Source organism: Mirounga leonina, unplaced genomic scaffold (genome assembly GCF_011800145.1).
Source record: "Mirounga leonina isolate KUSES-001 unplaced genomic scaffold, KU_Mleo_1.0 Mir_200, whole genome shotgun sequence".
Lineage (NCBI taxonomy): Eukaryota > Metazoa > Chordata > Mammalia > Carnivora > Phocidae > Mirounga > Mirounga leonina.
Window position 1 is genome coordinate 10,878,293 of NW_023270503.1, and position 18,943 is coordinate 10,897,235.

Below are 18,943 nucleotides of genomic sequence, written 5' to 3' on the forward strand. Positions count from 1 at the left end.
TATGAGTTGCTTCAGGATTTTGCCCGCCTTAGGACTTGTGTGTGGGGACCAGCTTGAAAAATCAAATGTAAGGGGAAAAGTAATCTTTAAAAAAAAATTAGGGACCCAAATCTCACAGCATTTAAGTGAGACTTGTCACTAAAGATTGTCAAAAGACAGGCATGTTACCTCTTTGTGTATATATGCAGCAGTCCACTCGCCTGCAGACGCAGGCATAGCCTGCACTTCCGGGTCACAGCCTCAAACCTCCCCCGCCCCCCCTCCGCTGGTTCTGGCTGAGTCGAAGCATGCTAACACCTGTCTGTGGCAGCTAGGAGAGAGAGGGAGATGCTTTTGCTGGTTTTTAAATTGCAGTGGTATATATGATTGTTCACAAAAAGCCTTTTTGATTTTCTCAGCTTTCTTTTTAAGACAAAGGTCCAGAGAGTCCCTCTGAACAACCCACAGAGGCTGGAATCTGTCTGGTGGAGAAAAGAACCCATTTTAGTGAGAATCACAAAATAGACTTTGCCTTTATTTCTGTCAAGACAAATGTCTTTTCTCCTGCTTGTTTCTCCAGGTCCTTGGGCGGGAGGTATATACCTCCAATAACCAGCTTGGGGGCATCCAGATCATGCACAACAATGGGGTGACCCACAGCATCGTTTGCGATGACTTTGAAGGGGTTTTCACTGTCCTGCACTGGCTGTCTTACATGCCTAAGGTGAGCCCTTCCCACCCAGCAGACAAAGCCCACAGAACCCGGCCTTCCCACCACAGCTCACACGGCCTCTGTGTTTGAGGTCTCCTCTTTATGGTGGAGAAGCTGTTTTATGAAATATTCCTCTGGAAGTTATTGGTTTCTCTTTTTCTTGCAGCCATCTTTGGGCTTCTACCTTTAAAATGCCTTTGGATTTCATTGGTTAGGCCCCTTTCTGATGTTTTCCCCAGTCACAGAAGCCTTCATGGCCTATCTGGGCTCAGGTCACTGTGGGTTTTCTCTTTTGTAATAGCCATCTATCCCCCCAGGAAACTTCCCATAAAGTGTGGGTACACGGAAATCAAGAGTCAGAATGTACCTCTTTTTGCCAGGCTCCTACTTGAGACTTGAGATCTGTGCATGTTCTCAGGGCTTGGCATACAGTCAGGATGCCTGTAGCTGATGACTGGGACAGATGGGTATGATTCTGTATTTGGTCCCTACTGTCTTTGTAACGATCGTGGCTGAGTCGGGATCATGGGCCTGCTATTCACTGATTGCTGTGCTCTTTCCTCCCAACCACCTTTTAGAATGTGCGCAGTTCAGTTCCTCTCCTGAACTCCAAGGATCCTATAGATAGAATCATCGAGTTTGTTCCCACGAAGGCCCCATATGATCCTCGATGGATGCTAGCTGGCCGACCTCACCCAAGTAGGTATATATTTGAAGGTCCGGTAGTACCCTGGCCCTCAGGCTGTCAGTCTTCCTTTTAATCACTACCCAATTCCTGCACAATAGTATGTGGCATAACAGAGCTATTAAAGTAACTGTGGAAATGAGACAAATCTTTAAAACAGCTCTCTGAAGATCAAGGTGGAAAATCCTTCAAGAACAAATGAGAACCGAATGAAATTAGATGTATAAGTCAGTCACTGAGGCATACGCAGGGCAGTCACTAATACATTTCTTCTGTTAATTCTGTTCTTAAAGCACTTATTACTTAATGGGTTCAAAGACTTCAGAACAGTTAAATCTAAGCAATAAAGTCATAGAATCTTTGACCATCCAGTCTCTGTAAACAGAGATCAGTCAGATCAGTTTTAGAAAAGATATTTGACCCTTTAGTGTGGAACGTGACTACACTCTTCTCGTCAAGCTATTTCTGAGCATCCACCCTTCATTGTACCCTTCATTTCTTATGATATTGGTAAAAGTACTGGTACTTGCTTTAGTTATTAATGTAAGGTTACTTTGTAAGATCATTATTCATGAAGAGATTGTCCAGCACTCTTTAATTTTATAAATATATCAAGTGAGAACAAAACCTCACCCCATACTTACCTAATATATCCCTCTGTCTTATGGCTGATTTTACCTATCTTTAAAACAAAAACAAAACAGAAAAAAAGTGGTGGCTCCAGGTAAGGTTGAATGTACATTCTTGTTTGTCAGTCCATTAGGCTGTTTTAACAAACCTTACTTATCACGCGGTTCTTTTGTGAAGCCCCAAATCCCCCAGCTACCTTTTGAATCTATTTTTTTTCAGGTTGTTTGAGAAGATGTTTGTTCTTTTTTGCATGTTTATTGCAACTATTTCAAAGAAAGCAAGTGCAGAAGATAATTCATTAAATTTAAGTCACTGTGATTTTGTTAAAAGAAAAAAGAGGTCTGCATAAGGAAGACTTAAACCTTTGTCAGTACCCACTCTGAGCGAGGTGGGACAGCAAAGCACTTCCATATACATTATCTTATTTGGGCTTACTACTTCTCAGAGATGAAAAGAAATTACCACTTTACAAGCTCAGAGAAGTTAAGTGATTTGTGCAAGGTCACACAGCTATTACTTAGGAATTAGGGCTAAATCTGCAGCCCAACTATAGATTGTATAGAAAAATCACCAGAGGAATTTTAATTTAAAATTTTACCTGTTGTCGGGCGCCTGGGTGGTTCAGTTGGTTAAGTGACTGCCTTCGGCTCAGGTCATGATCCTGGAGTCCCTGGATCGAGTCCCGCATCGGGCTCCCTGCTCGGCAGGGAGTCTGCTTCTCCCTCTGACCCTCCCGACCCTCCCCCCTCTCATGCTCTCTCTCTCTCAGTCTCTCTCTCAAATAAATAAATAAAATCTTTAAAAAAAAATTAAAAAATAAAAATAAATAAAATTTTACCTGTTGTCTTCAATGCCTTTTCTTGTTGCTCTTAATAAAACTAGTTTTTCTTACATAGCCAGAAAAATCACCATAGTAATCTCCCTACCTCTCATTTGTATGCCATGATTATGATAAGAACTATGAACCTAAGCTGTCTGTCAGCCTTAAAAATCCAGGACTTTTCTGGGAGAATTCAGAGCAAGACTCTGTGAGTCCTCCTGGGAATCATGTGGGGAGGAGGGGGTTGCATCTTAGCTGGCTTCTAAGTTCTGCATCTGAACTGAACACAGCCTGCTCTTTGGGGGGTTGGGGGGTGAAGCCTACCTACACTAGCCATAGCCCACCAGTGAGTCCCCTCCCCCAATCAACATACATAGCCAGGAGGATTTTTAAAGAAGAAAGTCTTTCCATTTTGATGAATTCTGTTGTTCCAAATCATTGTTACTGAAGTAAGAATCCTAAAATGATCCAAGCATATGAGGTTAAAATTTCAGTATCCTGATGCACTTAGAAGTTTGATTTAGAACCTTCATCAAAATTTGAGCCCTCTTTCATGGGGTGAACAGATGTGTGTGTATGTAAGTGGGCATTATCCTGGCTATTATTAATGCGACCCACAGAATAAAATGAAATTTGTGATAAACTAAGTTTTCTGTTTTTTGGATAATATTTTTTCATCGACTCCCTAGTAATTCATCCTGCTGTCTATGTGCAGCTAACACTGGCTCCCAAATCGAGTGACTTCAGATTTTAATTTAGTGGAAGCGTTAAAGAAAGCAGATGATTCCCTGTGATAAGTTAAAGCAGATATCTTCTAGGTGAAAAGTTAAAGTCATTTATTAGAGGAGATAGTGCTGTGATATTCTTCAAACTGACGCCCAACACGAGACCAGAATCTAAACGATCGGCTTTGGGCTCACGATAGAGAGATAATTTTGAAATGGATGATCACATTTTACACTGGGGCCATAGAGGCAAGGAATGTAGAACACAGTAATTACAAATTTAGTCTTGATAAAACACTCTCCATCCTGTTTAAGTCAGCAGAGGTTAGCTTGCTCGGATCTCCACTTTTAATTGGTTTTGGACTTGGGTTTTTAGGGGGCGGAGGGCCATGTTCAAATTAGAAGGATCACTGAGAAACCATGAGCTGAGGGGCAAGCTAGGAAACAGTTATTTGCAGAAGCTTTTATGGGGCCTTGGTCAAACACGGATACCTGTGGAACAGAAGTTTTTTTCTTAACCTAAGATGTCAAAAGTTACCTGTCTTGCCAGTGAAGGAAATTTTGTGTGCAGGGGAGGTTAATGACATTAAGTGTGTGCATCTTAACCATTATATTTTTGCTATGTGTCAAGAGTATATGGGCATGGCCCTTTCTTGTAGAAAGATTATACTTTTTGAGCTGTAAGTAAAGTGGATGTATCTTGTTGCTTTTCTAGCAGAGAAGCCAAGTCCCTTTTTTTTTCCCCAAATTTGGGTCCTCATCTGGTCATTAGTACTTATCATTGGTGTCTTCAGCTTTCCATTAAAAAAAGTCAGTGGAATCAAACAAAATTGTAAGCTAAGTTTTAAAATAGCAATAGACATTTTGAAAACACTTCAATGACTTGGCTGCCTTTTGACAAATGTTTGTAGTGTTTTGAAAAAAGCCAAGTTATTTATTTAAAAGCATGCAAACTCTCTGCTAGCTGAACCCCATCGTTTAACAATAAATGATGCTTTTGCTGATAAATGATTCTTTTTATGCAGACTAGCAAATGAAATAGGAGATGATGTCTGAAGGCAGATGAACATTCAGCTGCCTAATGCGTGCATCTATTATAATATGGTTAAAAACAACAACAAACTCCCCAAAACAATCCACCAAATCCAACCTTATTTACCAGTTCCAGTGCATTTTCAATGGATTGATGGTCTTTATTCTCTCTTTGTTCTCTTTCTTTCCCTTCTGTAGCCCAGAAAGGTCAGTGGTTGAGTGGATTTTTTGACTATGGATCTTTCTCAGAGATCATGCAACCTTGGGCACAGACTGTGGTGGTTGGCAGAGCCAGGTAAGAGCTCTTTTGTTTTGGAAGCTCTTCTTCCTCCCAACTAAAAATGAGAAAGGAAAGGGCCATGGCTATAGAGATTTTGGGGGGTGGGGTGGTTTGGGGTTATTTTGTTTTGTTTTACCAATAATGCTCTCTTTGTCTAAACTTTCTAAGAATATTGGATTATAGTCATGCCCATGGCAGCATAACTGGAGTGCTGGTTCCCAGTAGTCATTTACTGTGTCTCTCCAACGATGCGTTTAATCTGAAGTCTGGTTTTGACATTTCCTTTCTATAATACTGAAAGAAAAGCTCTTTGAGGGCTGTAAAGCCCAAATACAATAGCCGTAGCCCACCAGTGACCTTCCCCTTCCCCAAAGACCATTTTCTGCCCGAAGTAGGTGACAAATGAATCAGACTCATCTACCTTGCCATGTAACCCCAAAGATCTATGTAACCTAGAAGAAGTTCCTTCCTGGCATCAAGATTATTTAAGTATAACAAATGCACGATATTGGCTTATCATCAGCTTTGAACTGCAAAGAAAAAAGTTTACCTGAAACAGGAGTGAGTAAAATAAACTGGAATAGATTTGCCGGGCACCTATATTTTTCAAATGGGAAATTGAAGTTTCTATTAAATTTTAATACCCACTCTAAGAAGTGCTTCACTCAACAGCAAGCTCTGCACGAAATAATCTGTAGCGCTCACTATAACGAGCACCTGCCAAGGCTGATCTTAATCTCGTTCTGCACTGCAGAGACATGCTGCCCTAGGGACCCACATCTGGAGCTCACCTTCCTCTCGGGGGCAATCAGTTTTCCTTATCTTGGTGAAAAGTGGCACCTGCTCAAGATTCTCAAACATGCCGCATTGGGTTGAGATTTAGATTCTAGCCTTGAAAATAATTCTAGGCTTTGTGGTTCTCTCAGTACAGGAGGTCAGCATGTCTCATGCTGCCAGTGACGAGGAGCCATCAGATGCCAAATCCAACAGACACGATCTTCCACTGTGACTCTGAATAAGAGTCAGGCCTGGAGTCAGCCCAGACTGAAACTCACAGGGGCTAGCTCCCATTTTCTCTCACATCTCAGGTCTTCTACCCTCACCACAGGCTTCTGGGGCCCAGTGAGAACTATTCTTTGTGCCTGGTAAAATTCCTACTGGGGGATGCATTAGAGAGAGCCTTCCTACCCAGGATCTATCGGTTTGTTATGGAGGGCCCTCACATCACACTCAGACCAGCTTTCCTGAAAATTTGTCTGTTACCTGTGCTGCTTCAGTCTTCCTGTCTGTTAAAAACATGACAGGCTTTAAGCCTCAGAAAGCGAAACCTTTGTTAAGGTCTTTAAGATCCTCCCACGGGAAACAAGAGAATAATGCTTTACACTTAGGATTGGAAGAAAAGGGATTATTCTGTGAGCAAGATCAGTCAAGCTTGGCTTTAGTTAGCTCTGCCATTGTTTATTGCAACACTCACTCTGACTTCTTCCTTTCTTTCCATCTGATGAGTTCTGGGCTTCTTACTCCAAACACATACACATGCTCACAAGTATATAAAACACAAATGGAGCTAGCTTCTTTCAAAAGCAATGGCATTTCGAGAAATAAATATAAATGTATTCTTCTGGGATTGTTATTGTAAGTGCTGCCAAAACTCATCTTTGGTATGTATGTTTGGAATATGTGTGCTATTGGCTGTAAATTGTCTTTTATTATTCCATGGCACCTTGTCCAGGGACACACTATAAAACAAGATGTAGCATCTTCATGTGCTAGCCTGATAAAATTTATATGAAGTATAATAGAAAACAGAAGTTGTTCTGAGCTGTTTTCAAGTTCAATAAATAACTGTAATACTCGGATAAAGATGTTCTTTATTAGGTCACATGGGCCCTAATATACAAGTTATAAGTTACCGATTTAGGGTGGCTTTTGCAATTACAAGTTTCCAGTTGGATTATTAATCATTGTGAACAGAAATATTTCTAAACCCTCCTGTGTACCTCCTGCTCGTTGTCTGGTTGTCTAGAGGGCTTTTGATTCTGATTCAGTGCAGGCAAGTGACAAGGGGGTGGGTGGTCCCCACTCAGGCCCCTGTCAGGCCTCTTGTGATGACAAGAATCCATTTTCAGTAGCCACTGTAACAACCAAAGACCATCCTTCATGGAAAGTTTGTTATGGAGATGCTGGGGGAATGAGAGACTATAACCCATCCCAGCCTCGGCCCCAAGGAATGCAGCTGAGAAAGTGAAGATTGAATCACATTTTCCAGAGTAAGGACTCATCCTGTACCTGCAGCAACTGCCACCCCTCCCCCCACTTTCACTCACCCTCTCTTTCTTCCTGATTTTTACCAGGACATCTTTGGAGGACGAAGTTGAGAGGGTATCATGCAGCCTAGATGCAGAGGCTTTGAGCTCCTGAAGAGTTTTTTTAAATTAACATATGTTGGAGATGAAATGCATACTTTCAATATAGATCGCCTATTTCACCAAGAGTAATGGCTGCAAGTTATCCCTGTGCCACTGCTCTTTTCCAGTGAAAGAGAAAGTTCAGGGCTTATTTAACCACCTCTGTACACTTGGCACGTATTTTTCATCATTTCCATAACACAGCTGCACATTCCACCCCCCAAAAAAAATACTCTGGACTTTTTATTAAAATAAAACTATTGTTGTGGTAATAGTATAGTGGTCTTTATCTTTCAGATACTGAAATATTTATAGACAAAATTATACATTTAATATTTGCTTCAAAGTAACATGGGACTCATGGAGGAGAAACTAGATAGAAATGAAGATGGAACAAGACTGGCCAGGGGTTGATTATTGAAGATAGGTATTGGGTATATGGGATTCATTGTATGGCCCAGTGTAAATTTCAGGTGCCTCCTCCCTTTCGGACCTTTTCCCTCTGTCTTCACCAAAGAGATGCTCTAGAGTGAGCTGAGAAATTTCATTTGGCATCCACAGAAAAAGGTGTGTGCGTGCGTGCCTATGTGTGCACACACACATCTAGACTGTTGTTGGGTCTAACTGCTGAGGCTCACCTAGTTCAACCCTTGGTTTGAATGTGGTAGAGAACAGGAGTGATTCTGAGAGCAGTCTTCTACCCCTAGAAGAGTCGGATTTCCCCCTGTTCTCTGTATTTGCAGTTTCCAGCCCCCACTCCACACACACACTCCAATCTTTTGATATGGGGCTGGACAAGAAATGACTAACTGTACTATTTACATACATTGGGTTCTTCTTTGGCTCATTTTTATCAGGCTAGGAGGAATACCTGTGGGGGTAGTTGCCGTAGAAACCCGAACAGTGGAACTAAGTATCCCAGCCGATCCTGCAAACCTGGATTCTGAAGCCAAGGTTAGTAACCTCGAGTACCCTGCACTCTTGTGCTCAGAGCTGGCTTTCCCTTCTGCAGAGCCTGTGGAAATACTGGGGGCATTGCAAACCATCATGTGCTCACTTTTAAGATGACTCTAAATGGACTACAAGCTAAATTCTAATTGAAAAATTACTTAGGCCTTGAGAGTGGTCTTGTTGATGCTAGTAGAGAACAGTCTATGTTCATTGGGGAGGTGGTCTTACAGAAAGGCAGCTGAGGGCTCTTTGGTCCCAGATTCTCTGAACACATACATGGATGAGCTATTACTAGAATTAAGAGGAAGTCTGCCCTAATGGCAAATGTGAACACCACCACTCATCTTTGTTTTAAAAGGGTAGGTTATATTTTCACATCCGGACAAGAGTCAGAAAATGAGGGGTGGGAGAGGCCAGGGAAGAGGTTACTCATCAGTGTCACATCAAGTGTCTGTTGACCAACCATAGTACAGAGAAAGCTTGTACTAAGCACAGAGTGAGAAGACTGGGAACTATGTACAGTTGGCTTGTTTTGAGGACTAGTGTAGTTGAGTGGCTTAAAATTGCCTTTAGGAAGCCTACAGTGAGGATTCATTCCCAAGACGGCATTCTTCCATTAGAAGCAGTAAGGTTTCCTCCTCCTGACTGAGGAGTGGTGGTGTAATCAGGACTTAAAAAGAGGAATATTTAACAAAGTCAAAGATCCAGGATCCTTTCTTCTTTTTGAATTCAAAGATGATCCTCTTGATGAACAACAACAGTTTTTGTTTGTTTGGTTTATTTGAGTTTTTAAAGTAAACAAGTAAAACCTTGTTCACCTTGCAGAAATTCCCTCTCAAACTCTGTTGTTAACTGTGTCTTCCTTTTTAACTTTCCCCAATAGATAATCCAGCAGGCTGGCCAGGTTTGGTTCCCAGACTCTGCGTTTAAGACCTATCAGGCTATCAAGGACTTCAACCGTGAAGGGCTGCCTCTGATGGTCTTTGCGAATTGGAGAGGCTTCTCTGGTGGGATGAAAGGTGATTGGCCTGGCTCTGGGCTGGGGGGGCGTAACTGTTTCCCCAGAACTTTACAGCACAGGGAGGGAGGGTTTATACTGGGCAGAACCAATGGGTAGCCTTACAGCCCGTCACCCTAGGCTTTTTGGGGATTATACTTTCTCTGAAATATATCTTCTGAGTTGCAACTTGAGTGGGAAAATACTGTGTGGTTTTCAATTCTGTACAAAATTTCAGAACAGTCTACTAGTGTGATCTAGATGGGCTGCTGTTGTGGATCTGGCTTTCACAGGTGAGTGATAGACTGTTCTCATGATCCGGGGGAATTGTGATTGTGCTAGCTATCCTCTGTCTCTCTTTTCTGGGCATATTCTCTGTGGATGCTATGCTCGAATGCTCTATCATGCCTGAGGTAGATACCGAAATTAGCCTTCACCAGAAGAAAACGAACAAATTCTGTATCAGAAGCTGTTCTTTGTGGTAATTTGTGGTGTATTTTATTATTATCCAACAACAGCCCTGGTGGACCCGTGGCTCCAGCGTATCAGGCCATTAATATACAGGCTCCGTTCTGTGCTCTGGGAATCGCTTAGTGATATAGGCAGCTAGTATCACCATTTACTGAGAATCCTCCCTGTGCAGAGCCACCATGGATGGTTCAAGAGAGCCAAAGGAAACTCGTTCTCCCTCTTAATAGCAGCGAAGTTCTCTCTCCAATGACCAGAGATTCGTGGCCATGCTGAGACCAGAGACTCCTTACCAGGAGGGGATGAATACACTGGTCAAAGTCAACTTTGTTCACTGGGGGAGAACTCAGGGTTCTGAAGTAGTAGAATGAGTTAGGGGAATGGAAGGAGGGAGGAGTTGGCAATGCTGGAGTAGAGTGGTGAGAGAGAAGGACATATAAGATGTGAAACAATGAACCCAGAAATAGCTTGGGGCAGGAGCATCTCTACCTCTGAGGGAGGAAAAGCCTGAGACAGTTACCCTTTTATAGATTATCAGCTGTGTGTGAAGAGAGATTAGAGCCCCGTGCCAACAACTTTCCCTTAACCTGGCTCAGAAGAGCCCTGGACGGCCAGGCTTCCTTGGTGAAATATGGAAGACTAGGCTGGTTTTTCTTTTCTTTTTTTAAGCTGTAAAGTTCCCCTTTGCCCGTATTTGCTGGAGAACTACCACATTTTGCACTTTTCTTGGGGGAGACTTGGACTGTACATGCAAATTAATGTTTGTATACTTTTATAGACTCTCAGGTGAATTATTTTATGACGAAGAGAATAAATCAGTGAAAATGCCGTGCGATGTTGAAAGTATAGGTTAAACAAGTCAATCCCGCACATTTTTATTGAGTTCCTATGTGCAAGGAATTCTGCTAGCTACTTCTGAGAAAACAAAACTGAATCAGAGACAGACATTGCCTCAAGGAGTCAAGAAAAATGTCTTGAACAAAATGCTACAGTGTTCAAAAGAGTATGATACTATACTGAAGTGGTTTTTTCTGGGGGAGGAGCCTGAAAGTCCTTTCATTCGTATGTTTGAGGTTTATTTAGCATCCAGTTTCACTTGATCCCAGATTTCTTGGCTGTAAGATTTACATTAAGATGGCGCACCTGGGTGACTCAGTCAGTTAAGCAGCTGCCTTTGGCTCAGGTCATGATGCCAGGAGGGATGGAGCCCCTCATTGGGCTTCCCGCTCAGCAGGGAGTCTGCTTCTCCCTCTCTCGCTGCCCCTTCCCCCAACTTGAGCTCTCTCTTTCTCTCTCTCTCTCGCTCTGCTCTCTCAAATAAATAAGTAAAATCTTAAAAAAAAAAAACAAAGAACAACAACAAAAAGATTTACATTAAGACTTAGATAAGGCAGTGCCAGTACTCTAACTTAGTTACCTCTCTTCCCAGGAGCCGTTGAGAATTCACTCTTCCTGACATTACTTAGGAGTAAGCCAGCCTGGCTCATTTGTCCTAAGGAGTTCAGAGTTCAGGAGTTTGCTGCTTGTAGGAAAAGCTTCAACTCTGCTGCATGTTCTGGCTCAGGCCCAGATTGGCTGCTAGCCGTGTAACAGTAAGAACAACAATTAAGATTTGTTGAGCTCCTTTCACCAGAAACCATGCTAACCATTTTACATGCGTCATCGTACATAATCATCACAACAAGCACTTCTAAGGGGTAGGCTATATTATTTATCGGTGTTTTATATACATTGAGACTTAGATTAAGTAGATTTCCCAAGATTGTTTAGCTTAAAAAATGACAGAGCTGGGAGAGGAACGCAGATCTGTCTGGCTTCCTGTAGCACAGTTGGGTGAGTTTAGAGCCTAGGACCAAGCCAGCTCTACTACAACATCTCTAGAATAAACTGTGTAGATTCCTGAGAAAGTTATTAGCCACCTACCTGCCCTCTGCTTTGAAGTTGTCCTTGGTTATTATGACAAGAAATTTCAAGAGTTCAGATAGGAGTTGTATATTTTTTTTATTGCAGCAAAATACACATAATATTTATTATTTTAACCATCTGTAAGTGTACAATTCAGTGGCATTAAATGTATACACAGCGTTACGTAACCGTCAGCACTAAATATACCCCAAACCTTTTCATCATCCCTGACATAAGATCTGTACTCATTAAACAATAATTTCCCCCATCCCCCTTCTCCCCTGCCCTTGGTCAAAAATGAGTTACTGGCCTGATATAGACCAGGGCCAGTTCTGCCTTCTGAATTTTGGTGCTGCTGTATCCGTTCACACATCACTTAAGGTAAATAAGCTTTAGGGAAGATAGAGATCAGTGTGAACGTAGGAGGGGGAAGAACATCGCCTTTCATATTTACATACAGGTCAGGATGTTTTCTACATATTATCTCATGTAAAGGGACCTAAGATGAGAGTCATTCCATATCCCTTGGGGAGATGTTTGCAGTTTTGGTTTCAGTACTGGCTGGGGATTATGCAGGGAGGGAAAATAAACAATTATGCCATCCCTCAGTGCACACAAACACACAGCCAGGAGCCGACTGCACTGTGGGTAAAATGACTCCAAAATTGTGTGTAATGAGTAGGAAAAGATTAGAGACAGCTCTTGCTATGCTGAAAATTGACATTAGTGGAGGGAAAAAAAAAAAAAAAACTCTTTACTAGTCAGCCTAGGAGGTCTAATTCGAGCAGTAAAAATATAAATAAATAAATAAAAGTATGTCAAGATGGTATTGGTGCTTTTTTCCCAGTGAGTTCTATCTGGCCGGAAGGCTATTCAGCATAATGCAAAATTAAATTATAAAAACTGGCTGAATATTTAGATGGAAGAGCCATTTGGAAGCAGTTTATTTAGACGAACCGGCAATGACCCACAACAGGGAGACATCAAGCGTGAAATTTACTAGAAATTAGCACCAGGGTCCCAGCCTCAGCATGAATAGCTTGATAGGATGCAAATCCCAGTGATATTAAGCTGCCTCACTGCTGGTGCTACCAGGTCACTCTCAGTTGGCTTTTCATGTTATACTTATTATTTTTTCCTGGGACAGGTTATAAATAACAATAAAAAAACATTTACTGGAAACTTTAACTGGAATGAAATCTATTTTAAAGTCTCTGATTACTTGGTTGTCGAAATACTGTGTCAGCCGGCCCTAATGAACTGATGAGACACATTATGTATATGCAGCTTGTGTATGTCCAATGTTTACCTTCAGCTTCTAACAGATAATCTCGCCCCAAGCCAGTAAGATCTGTTCCAGTTTCAAGAGAATGGGGCACTGTGGAAACACCCTACCACCCTGCACCGTGGCTGTCACAGTTTATCCATGTTGTGTAACAATGAAGGCCCTAGGCAGGGTTGGTGCCTGGATGCTGAGAACACACTGGAAAGGCTGTGTGATCATATGCAGATGTGCTTTGCTCACGGTGCTTAGGAAGTGCCAAGCCCCCGCCTTTCCACTGAAGAACCTATCAGTATTTTCCATTCTCAGTTGCTTTTCTCATGGCCTGAGAATTGACAGTCAGCATATGCATAGCTTTAAAATTCCCTAGACTGATGTCTAGCCTAAACCCTTGGGAGTACACTCTCCCCTGCTACTCTTGGCTGTGCTTTTGCTCTGTCTCAGAAACGAAGGGATTTCAGACAAATGTATGTCAGACTGTTGCCAGGTGCTTCAACCTGCCTTTCACAATGTGTGGTTTGGGGCTGCTGTGATTCATCATGAGCATGTTGTTTGTACGGTTTGTTTTGTGTGTGTCCGTTCACATTTTAATAGCCTTTGTTGCTTTCTGGGTGTTTTGATGGTTGGATTGTGGGTCTGTTGATGTTGCAGGTTAGAGGGAGGCATTGTTTTCAGTCCCAAGCTTGTCAGCTTTAATGAAGCCTGATGCCCCTTCATTACTCACCGTCATGGGGCCTGAAGATAATTGCTCGGCAGTCAGATCCAAGCCCTTCACATAGCTGGTAGTGTCATCCGTACAATTTCTGACTTTTCTGAACATAACAAAAAATCCATGGGGCGCCTGGGTGGCTCAGTCGGTTAAGCGACTGCCTTCGGCTCAGGTCATGATCCCAGGGTCCTGGGATCGAGTCCAGAGCAGGGAGCCTGCTTCTCCCTCTCCCACTCCCCTTGCTTATGTTCCCTCTCTCGCTGTGTCCCTCCGTCAAATAAATAAATAAAATCTTAAAAAAAAAAAAAATCCAGGCAAAATTTACAAATCTTCATTTATTCCAGTCTCTTTTCTGGTTTTTGCTTTACTCAGCCATTGTGTCAGATGCTGGAAAGCAGGTCACCTCGGCCTCATGCTCTTCCCTCCCAGTAAGAACGAGGTCACAGAAAGCGGACTTCAGAGCCCTAAGGATCTGCGTTCGAATTTTACCTCTGCCATTTATTCACTTATTTAACTACCTCAATTTACTCACCTATAACATGGATGTAAGAACATGTTTTCTGATGATTAAATGATTCATATGTGTGTGTATATGAAATCATGCTCCGTGGTACACAACAAACTAGCCATGATGATGAAAAGGAGAGACCAAAGTTCATTTCAAAAACTGCACACACACTCCGCTTCCTCCCAAACAAACTGCATATCCTATGAACTTGAGTTTTTACAACTTAAATAAGTGGGCATACATTTTAAACACAGTCCTTCCTTTCTTTCTGGGGGCTGGATCTGTTCATCATAGGTAGTACGGGCAGATTTTAATATAGGTAGATCTTTAACAAACAGAAGTGACAAACTCTCTTCATTTACCTCTACCTTACTTTTTCCTCTTTCACATAGGATGACTGTGTGTGCTATTTTCTGCTGTTTCGCCTTCTCCTTCTATCCACCTTCCATTTCTTCTCTCCGCACGAGACCACCGAGGGCCACTCCTCTCTGTTACTTGTTCAGAGACTGAGACTGTACTCTTGGCAGCACTGAAAAATGTACTGCTAATTACACAATTATTTTATTATGTAGCACTGGTTGAAATATCCACTAAAGAATTAATTTAGTTAAAATAATTTGAACTGAGCAATTATTTTCATAACCACAGAATTAGCGTAAAGCGCTTAAAGTCCTTTATTCCCCACTCTTCATACAACAGTTGTGTAATTAGCAGTAAATTTTTTTGGTCTTTGCTTTCCTCCCAAAGGAATAAATGTCTTTGCTCTGATCATATATACAGAGCATGTGACCATACACATTTCTCATAGAGTAGGGAGTTTTTCCTTGGAGCAACTTCTGAATTTTTGAAGTTCCTGAAATTGTCACAGAGTGGCCAGGCCCGGCAATGGAGAGAGGCATATACTTTGCAGTGAACTGTGCTCACTGATGGTTTGTATAGAGAGAGCCATTTTTACTTTGGAGAAGGTGGCAGTTTAATTTGCCAGTAACGACAATGAAAGCAGTTTCTATTTGGGTTTGCTCTTAACTTTCTGAAAAATGCTTCTTTGCTTTGGATTTCCAGAATTGATTTATTCCAAATTGAGATCCTTGCTTTGATAGGAAAGTTTGAACTCTGTTGAACCTGTTATTTGGTGTTTAGAAAGGATCCATTGTGGTTCCACTGAAGTGCTCATTAAATATCTGGAATCATAAACCTAAAACTTTGGCCATGTGTAGAATTCAGGGAGCTAGGAGATGGGAAGAAGTCCATAAATTGTTGGGAAACAAATAATAACTGATCCTACTTTCCAAGGACTTGCTTTATTTATGCACCAGGGTACCTTTTCTTCAGGCTGCTCCTGGCCTTGGGATTACAAAGTGTGCTCTTTAGCAAAATAAAAAGGTAGCTCTTCTTTTTATGTGGCTGTGTAATATTTCCAATAACTACATATGCATTTTAAGTTTTTTCTCTCATTGATGCCCTGATAAAAATGCAACTGTTAAAGAATTTGTTGTTCTTTCTGGTTATGTTCTTTCCAAAGTGTGTATGTGCTCATCCATTCCTTCAGCAGACGCTTATCGTGCACTAACTGTGTTCGAGGCACTGGACAAGACACTGGGGATACAAAGAGGAAAGATGCAGTTTTTGAAGATAAAATTTTTGAAGGCTCCATTTCCACTAGCTGCACATTTTAAGAGCTTATCATATTCTAAGTATCACGGGAAGACTTGAAAAGAGCTTGAATCGTTCCTTCCTTCAGAAAACTTAATGTAGTGAGAGAGATCACATATTGACATGAAAAATACTCAACATTTGTAGAGCAAATGTGAATTAATGTGATGAGACCTGAATCCAGCAATTCAGAAAGGCTATAAAATGGATAGGCAATCCACAGGGCTTGCACATTGTGTCTTGTGAAAGACCGTACACTTCTCTTGTGCTTTTGAAGATCTCTTGGAGTCTTGAACAGAATACAGGTGGAAATACCCATCCTCTCAGTCTTCAGGGTGGCCGGACAGGACCCGGGGTGGCTGAACCCCCAGGCCTGTCGCCTCTGGTAGGAGCAGCCTCCTCGTGGAGGCACAGTGTGTTATTTTCTGTGTGTGCCATGATGTGAACAATATTTGGAAGCACTGTTTCGTGATTTCTGATTTGTCTCCTTCTCCACAGATATGTACGACCAAGTGCTGAAGTTCGGTGCTTACATCGTGGATAGCTTACGGGAGTGCTCCCAGCCAGTGCTGGTATACATTCCTCCTCAGGCTGAGCTCCGGGGGGGCTCCTGGGTTGTGATCGATCCCACCATCAACCCCCGGCACATGGAGATGTACGCTGACCGAGAGAGCAGGTAGCATTCCTTCTTTATTTCCATTCACTGTCTCTAGGGGTGCTCTAGCTGTTGGTTTCCTCCTGGAGAACATTAGAACCAAGAGATCTTTATTTGAATCTGTCTATTCCCAGAGGGCTCCCAGGTCAGAAAAAGAGATTTTCTAGATAGTGTCTGCTAGGATGAGAAGGAAAGCAGGTGGGAGTCAGGCTTTCCTAGTGTGACCCCCCAGCCCACATTCTTGTACCAAGAAGTCTGTCCTCTATTCCAGGCACTGGGAGAAACTTGGAGGGATTCTCTCGATTGTTGTGCAGATAGGCCTGTTCGCTCTCCCTTTCTTAGACGTGTGACAGAGGGAGCTCAAGGCGAGTTGGAGTGGAAGGACTAAATTCTTAGTCTGTGGAGTTCTAGGGTCTTCACCCAGCTCTGCCACTGGCTGGCGAGGAACCTGGAGCAGTCTTACTCTCCTTGAGCTGCTGCTGCTTGTTTGTGGGACGAGCTGCTGGTCACTGAGGTCACTGAGCAGCCCCCGCATTCTCTGATTCCAAGCCGGAGCTGCTCACTCTGGCATTCTGGGAGGCTTGGAGAACACCGTGCTCACGGCACCCAGAGAACCATAAGAGAATGTCCCAGGCTTTTGTCAGGAGGTGGTCCTTGAAAATACTTAAGTAAAACAGACCACATGCAGCTTCCTTTCATAATCTGTTTTCAACCCTTTCCAAAATAGGTAAATCTCACATTGTGTTTCCTTGACATTGCCCATGCCAATTCCTGCCTCCGATCATTCTACTAGAGTACCTGTTTCTCTCTCTCTCTCTCTTTTTTTTTAAAGATTTTATTTATTTATTTGATAGAGACACAGCGAGAGAGGGAACACAAGCAGGGGGAGTGGGAGAGGGAGAAGTAGGCTTCTGCTGAGCAGGGAGTCCAATGCGGGGATCCATCCCAGGACCCTGAGATCATGACCTGAACCGAAGGCAGACGCTTAATGACTGAGCCACCCAGGCTCCCCACCTGTTTCTCTCTTTCCCCAAGATTTTAGCTTCCTTCTTCAACAGCTGCTTGGGAGAGCCCCGTAGTTTTATTGCAAAATCAGTAGGCTAGCAGTCTGTACTGAGGGACTTACTATTTTTAAATCCAAATCTAGCCCCTGATCTGATAGCAGATCACAGACAATTCCTCTGCAGACTGTGGAACAAGACCACCTGGTTTCAGATGCAGCCCTGTCACTTGTTAGGCTTGGACAAGTCTCTTAATGCCCTGGACCTTAGCTTCCTCATCGGCAAGTTGGGGGATAATAGTTCCTTCCCTCATAGGGGATGCAGACTGGGTATAGGATTGCTATGAAGCTTTATATGTAAGCACTTAGAACAGTGCCATGTATATAGGAAGTATTAGCTATAATTTTTTTTTAATGTAAAACGTGGCTGTTGTTGTTTTTTAAGTTGTCCAGGGTAAAGTTCCTGGTACTAGAACATCATTAGTATGCACTAGAAGCTAGAAATAACCCTGAGACCTCCCCATAGCGGTAGACAGAGTGTTTTCTCCCCTGCTTGGCCTGGCCTAGCATGTGGGAGTCCCACCAGCGACTGACGGCTGTGTGCGGGACCGCTTGGCGTCGACCCCTCATTGCACCATTGTAGATGGTGGAATCTGTATTCCTCTTTTGAGATGGAAGTAGACTGGCGTGGTGGTAATGAGAATTATTTTAATTGCTTTTTGCCTGGCCTTCACACCCCACTTAGACACTTTCTGATGCCTGCTTCCCTCCCTGGGGTTACTTCTGTGAGCCATGGGTGGCCAAAACCATAATGAAGCTATTTCCTGGTCTGCAAATTGTAACCGGCCTCATTCTGTTGTCTCCTTCCTTTAAAGTGCCTCTATTTCTGTTTTGTTTCTCTCTGATCCAGGGGATCAGTTCTGGAGCCAGAGGGGACAGTAGAAATCAAATTCCGCAGAAAGGATCTGGTGAAAACCATGCGTCGGGTGGACCCCATCTACATTCGCTTGGCTGAGCGATTGGGTATGTCTGCTTGTCCTCCTGGCAAATCAATGAGCCATTCAGCTGATTTGTAATGAGTGCATTCATAGGCCAGGGGAGGAAGCACTGAAGCATTTGATCAAATTCATGATAATCTTTATTTACTATCCTCTATATGGTAAGAGCCCTGGTAGAATGAAATAGTGTATGTAATAGGAGGGAAAGTGGGACCTTAAAAAAAGCAAAAGTCACCCAAGTTTTCTTCTGGTATTTTCTTATAATTCACAAAGCCCATCTTTCTGGCCTTGTGGGTGTCCTTGTAAAGAATGATTAGCTAGAAGTTGCTGTTGAGGGGCAGGCTGATCAGGCAGAGAACATGCGAGGCTTCAATGTCCTGTTTCTGTCTGTGTCTTTGGACAAGCCCGCCTCATTTCTGAGACACTGAGAGTCAGTGTCACGGGACAGAGAGGCTGGAGACCTACCCAAGGTGGTGTTCTGGGGCCATCCTGAGCTAGAGAAACAGAAGTAAAGACTGTGCACTGTGTGCTTCCACACAGAGGCTG

At 42.7% G+C, this 18,943-nt stretch overlaps 1 protein-coding gene across 13 annotated transcripts in view; it reads left to right on the top strand.

The window, feature by feature from the left end:
• ACACA (acetyl-CoA carboxylase alpha) overlaps positions 1-18,943 on the top strand; it is a 280,433-nt gene that overhangs the window by 236,275 nt on the left and 25,215 nt on the right. For 12 of the 13 annotated variants that reach the window (XM_035026634.1, XM_035026635.1, XM_035026633.1 and 9 more), the window contains 7 exons: positions 560-703; positions 1,270-1,390; positions 4,782-4,878; positions 8,129-8,225; positions 9,106-9,241; positions 16,243-16,420; positions 18,310-18,422. In XM_035026634.1, coding sequence (XP_034882525.1) covers positions 560-703; positions 1,270-1,390; positions 4,782-4,878; positions 8,129-8,225; positions 9,106-9,241; positions 16,243-16,420; positions 18,310-18,422 — 886 coding nt within the window. Of the gene's footprint in view, positions 1-559; positions 704-1,269; positions 1,391-4,781; positions 4,879-8,128; positions 8,226-9,105; positions 9,268-11,116; positions 13,688-16,242; positions 16,421-18,309; positions 18,423-18,943 lie in introns of those variants that run through there. The other variant, XM_035026642.1, reaches the window with a different exon arrangement.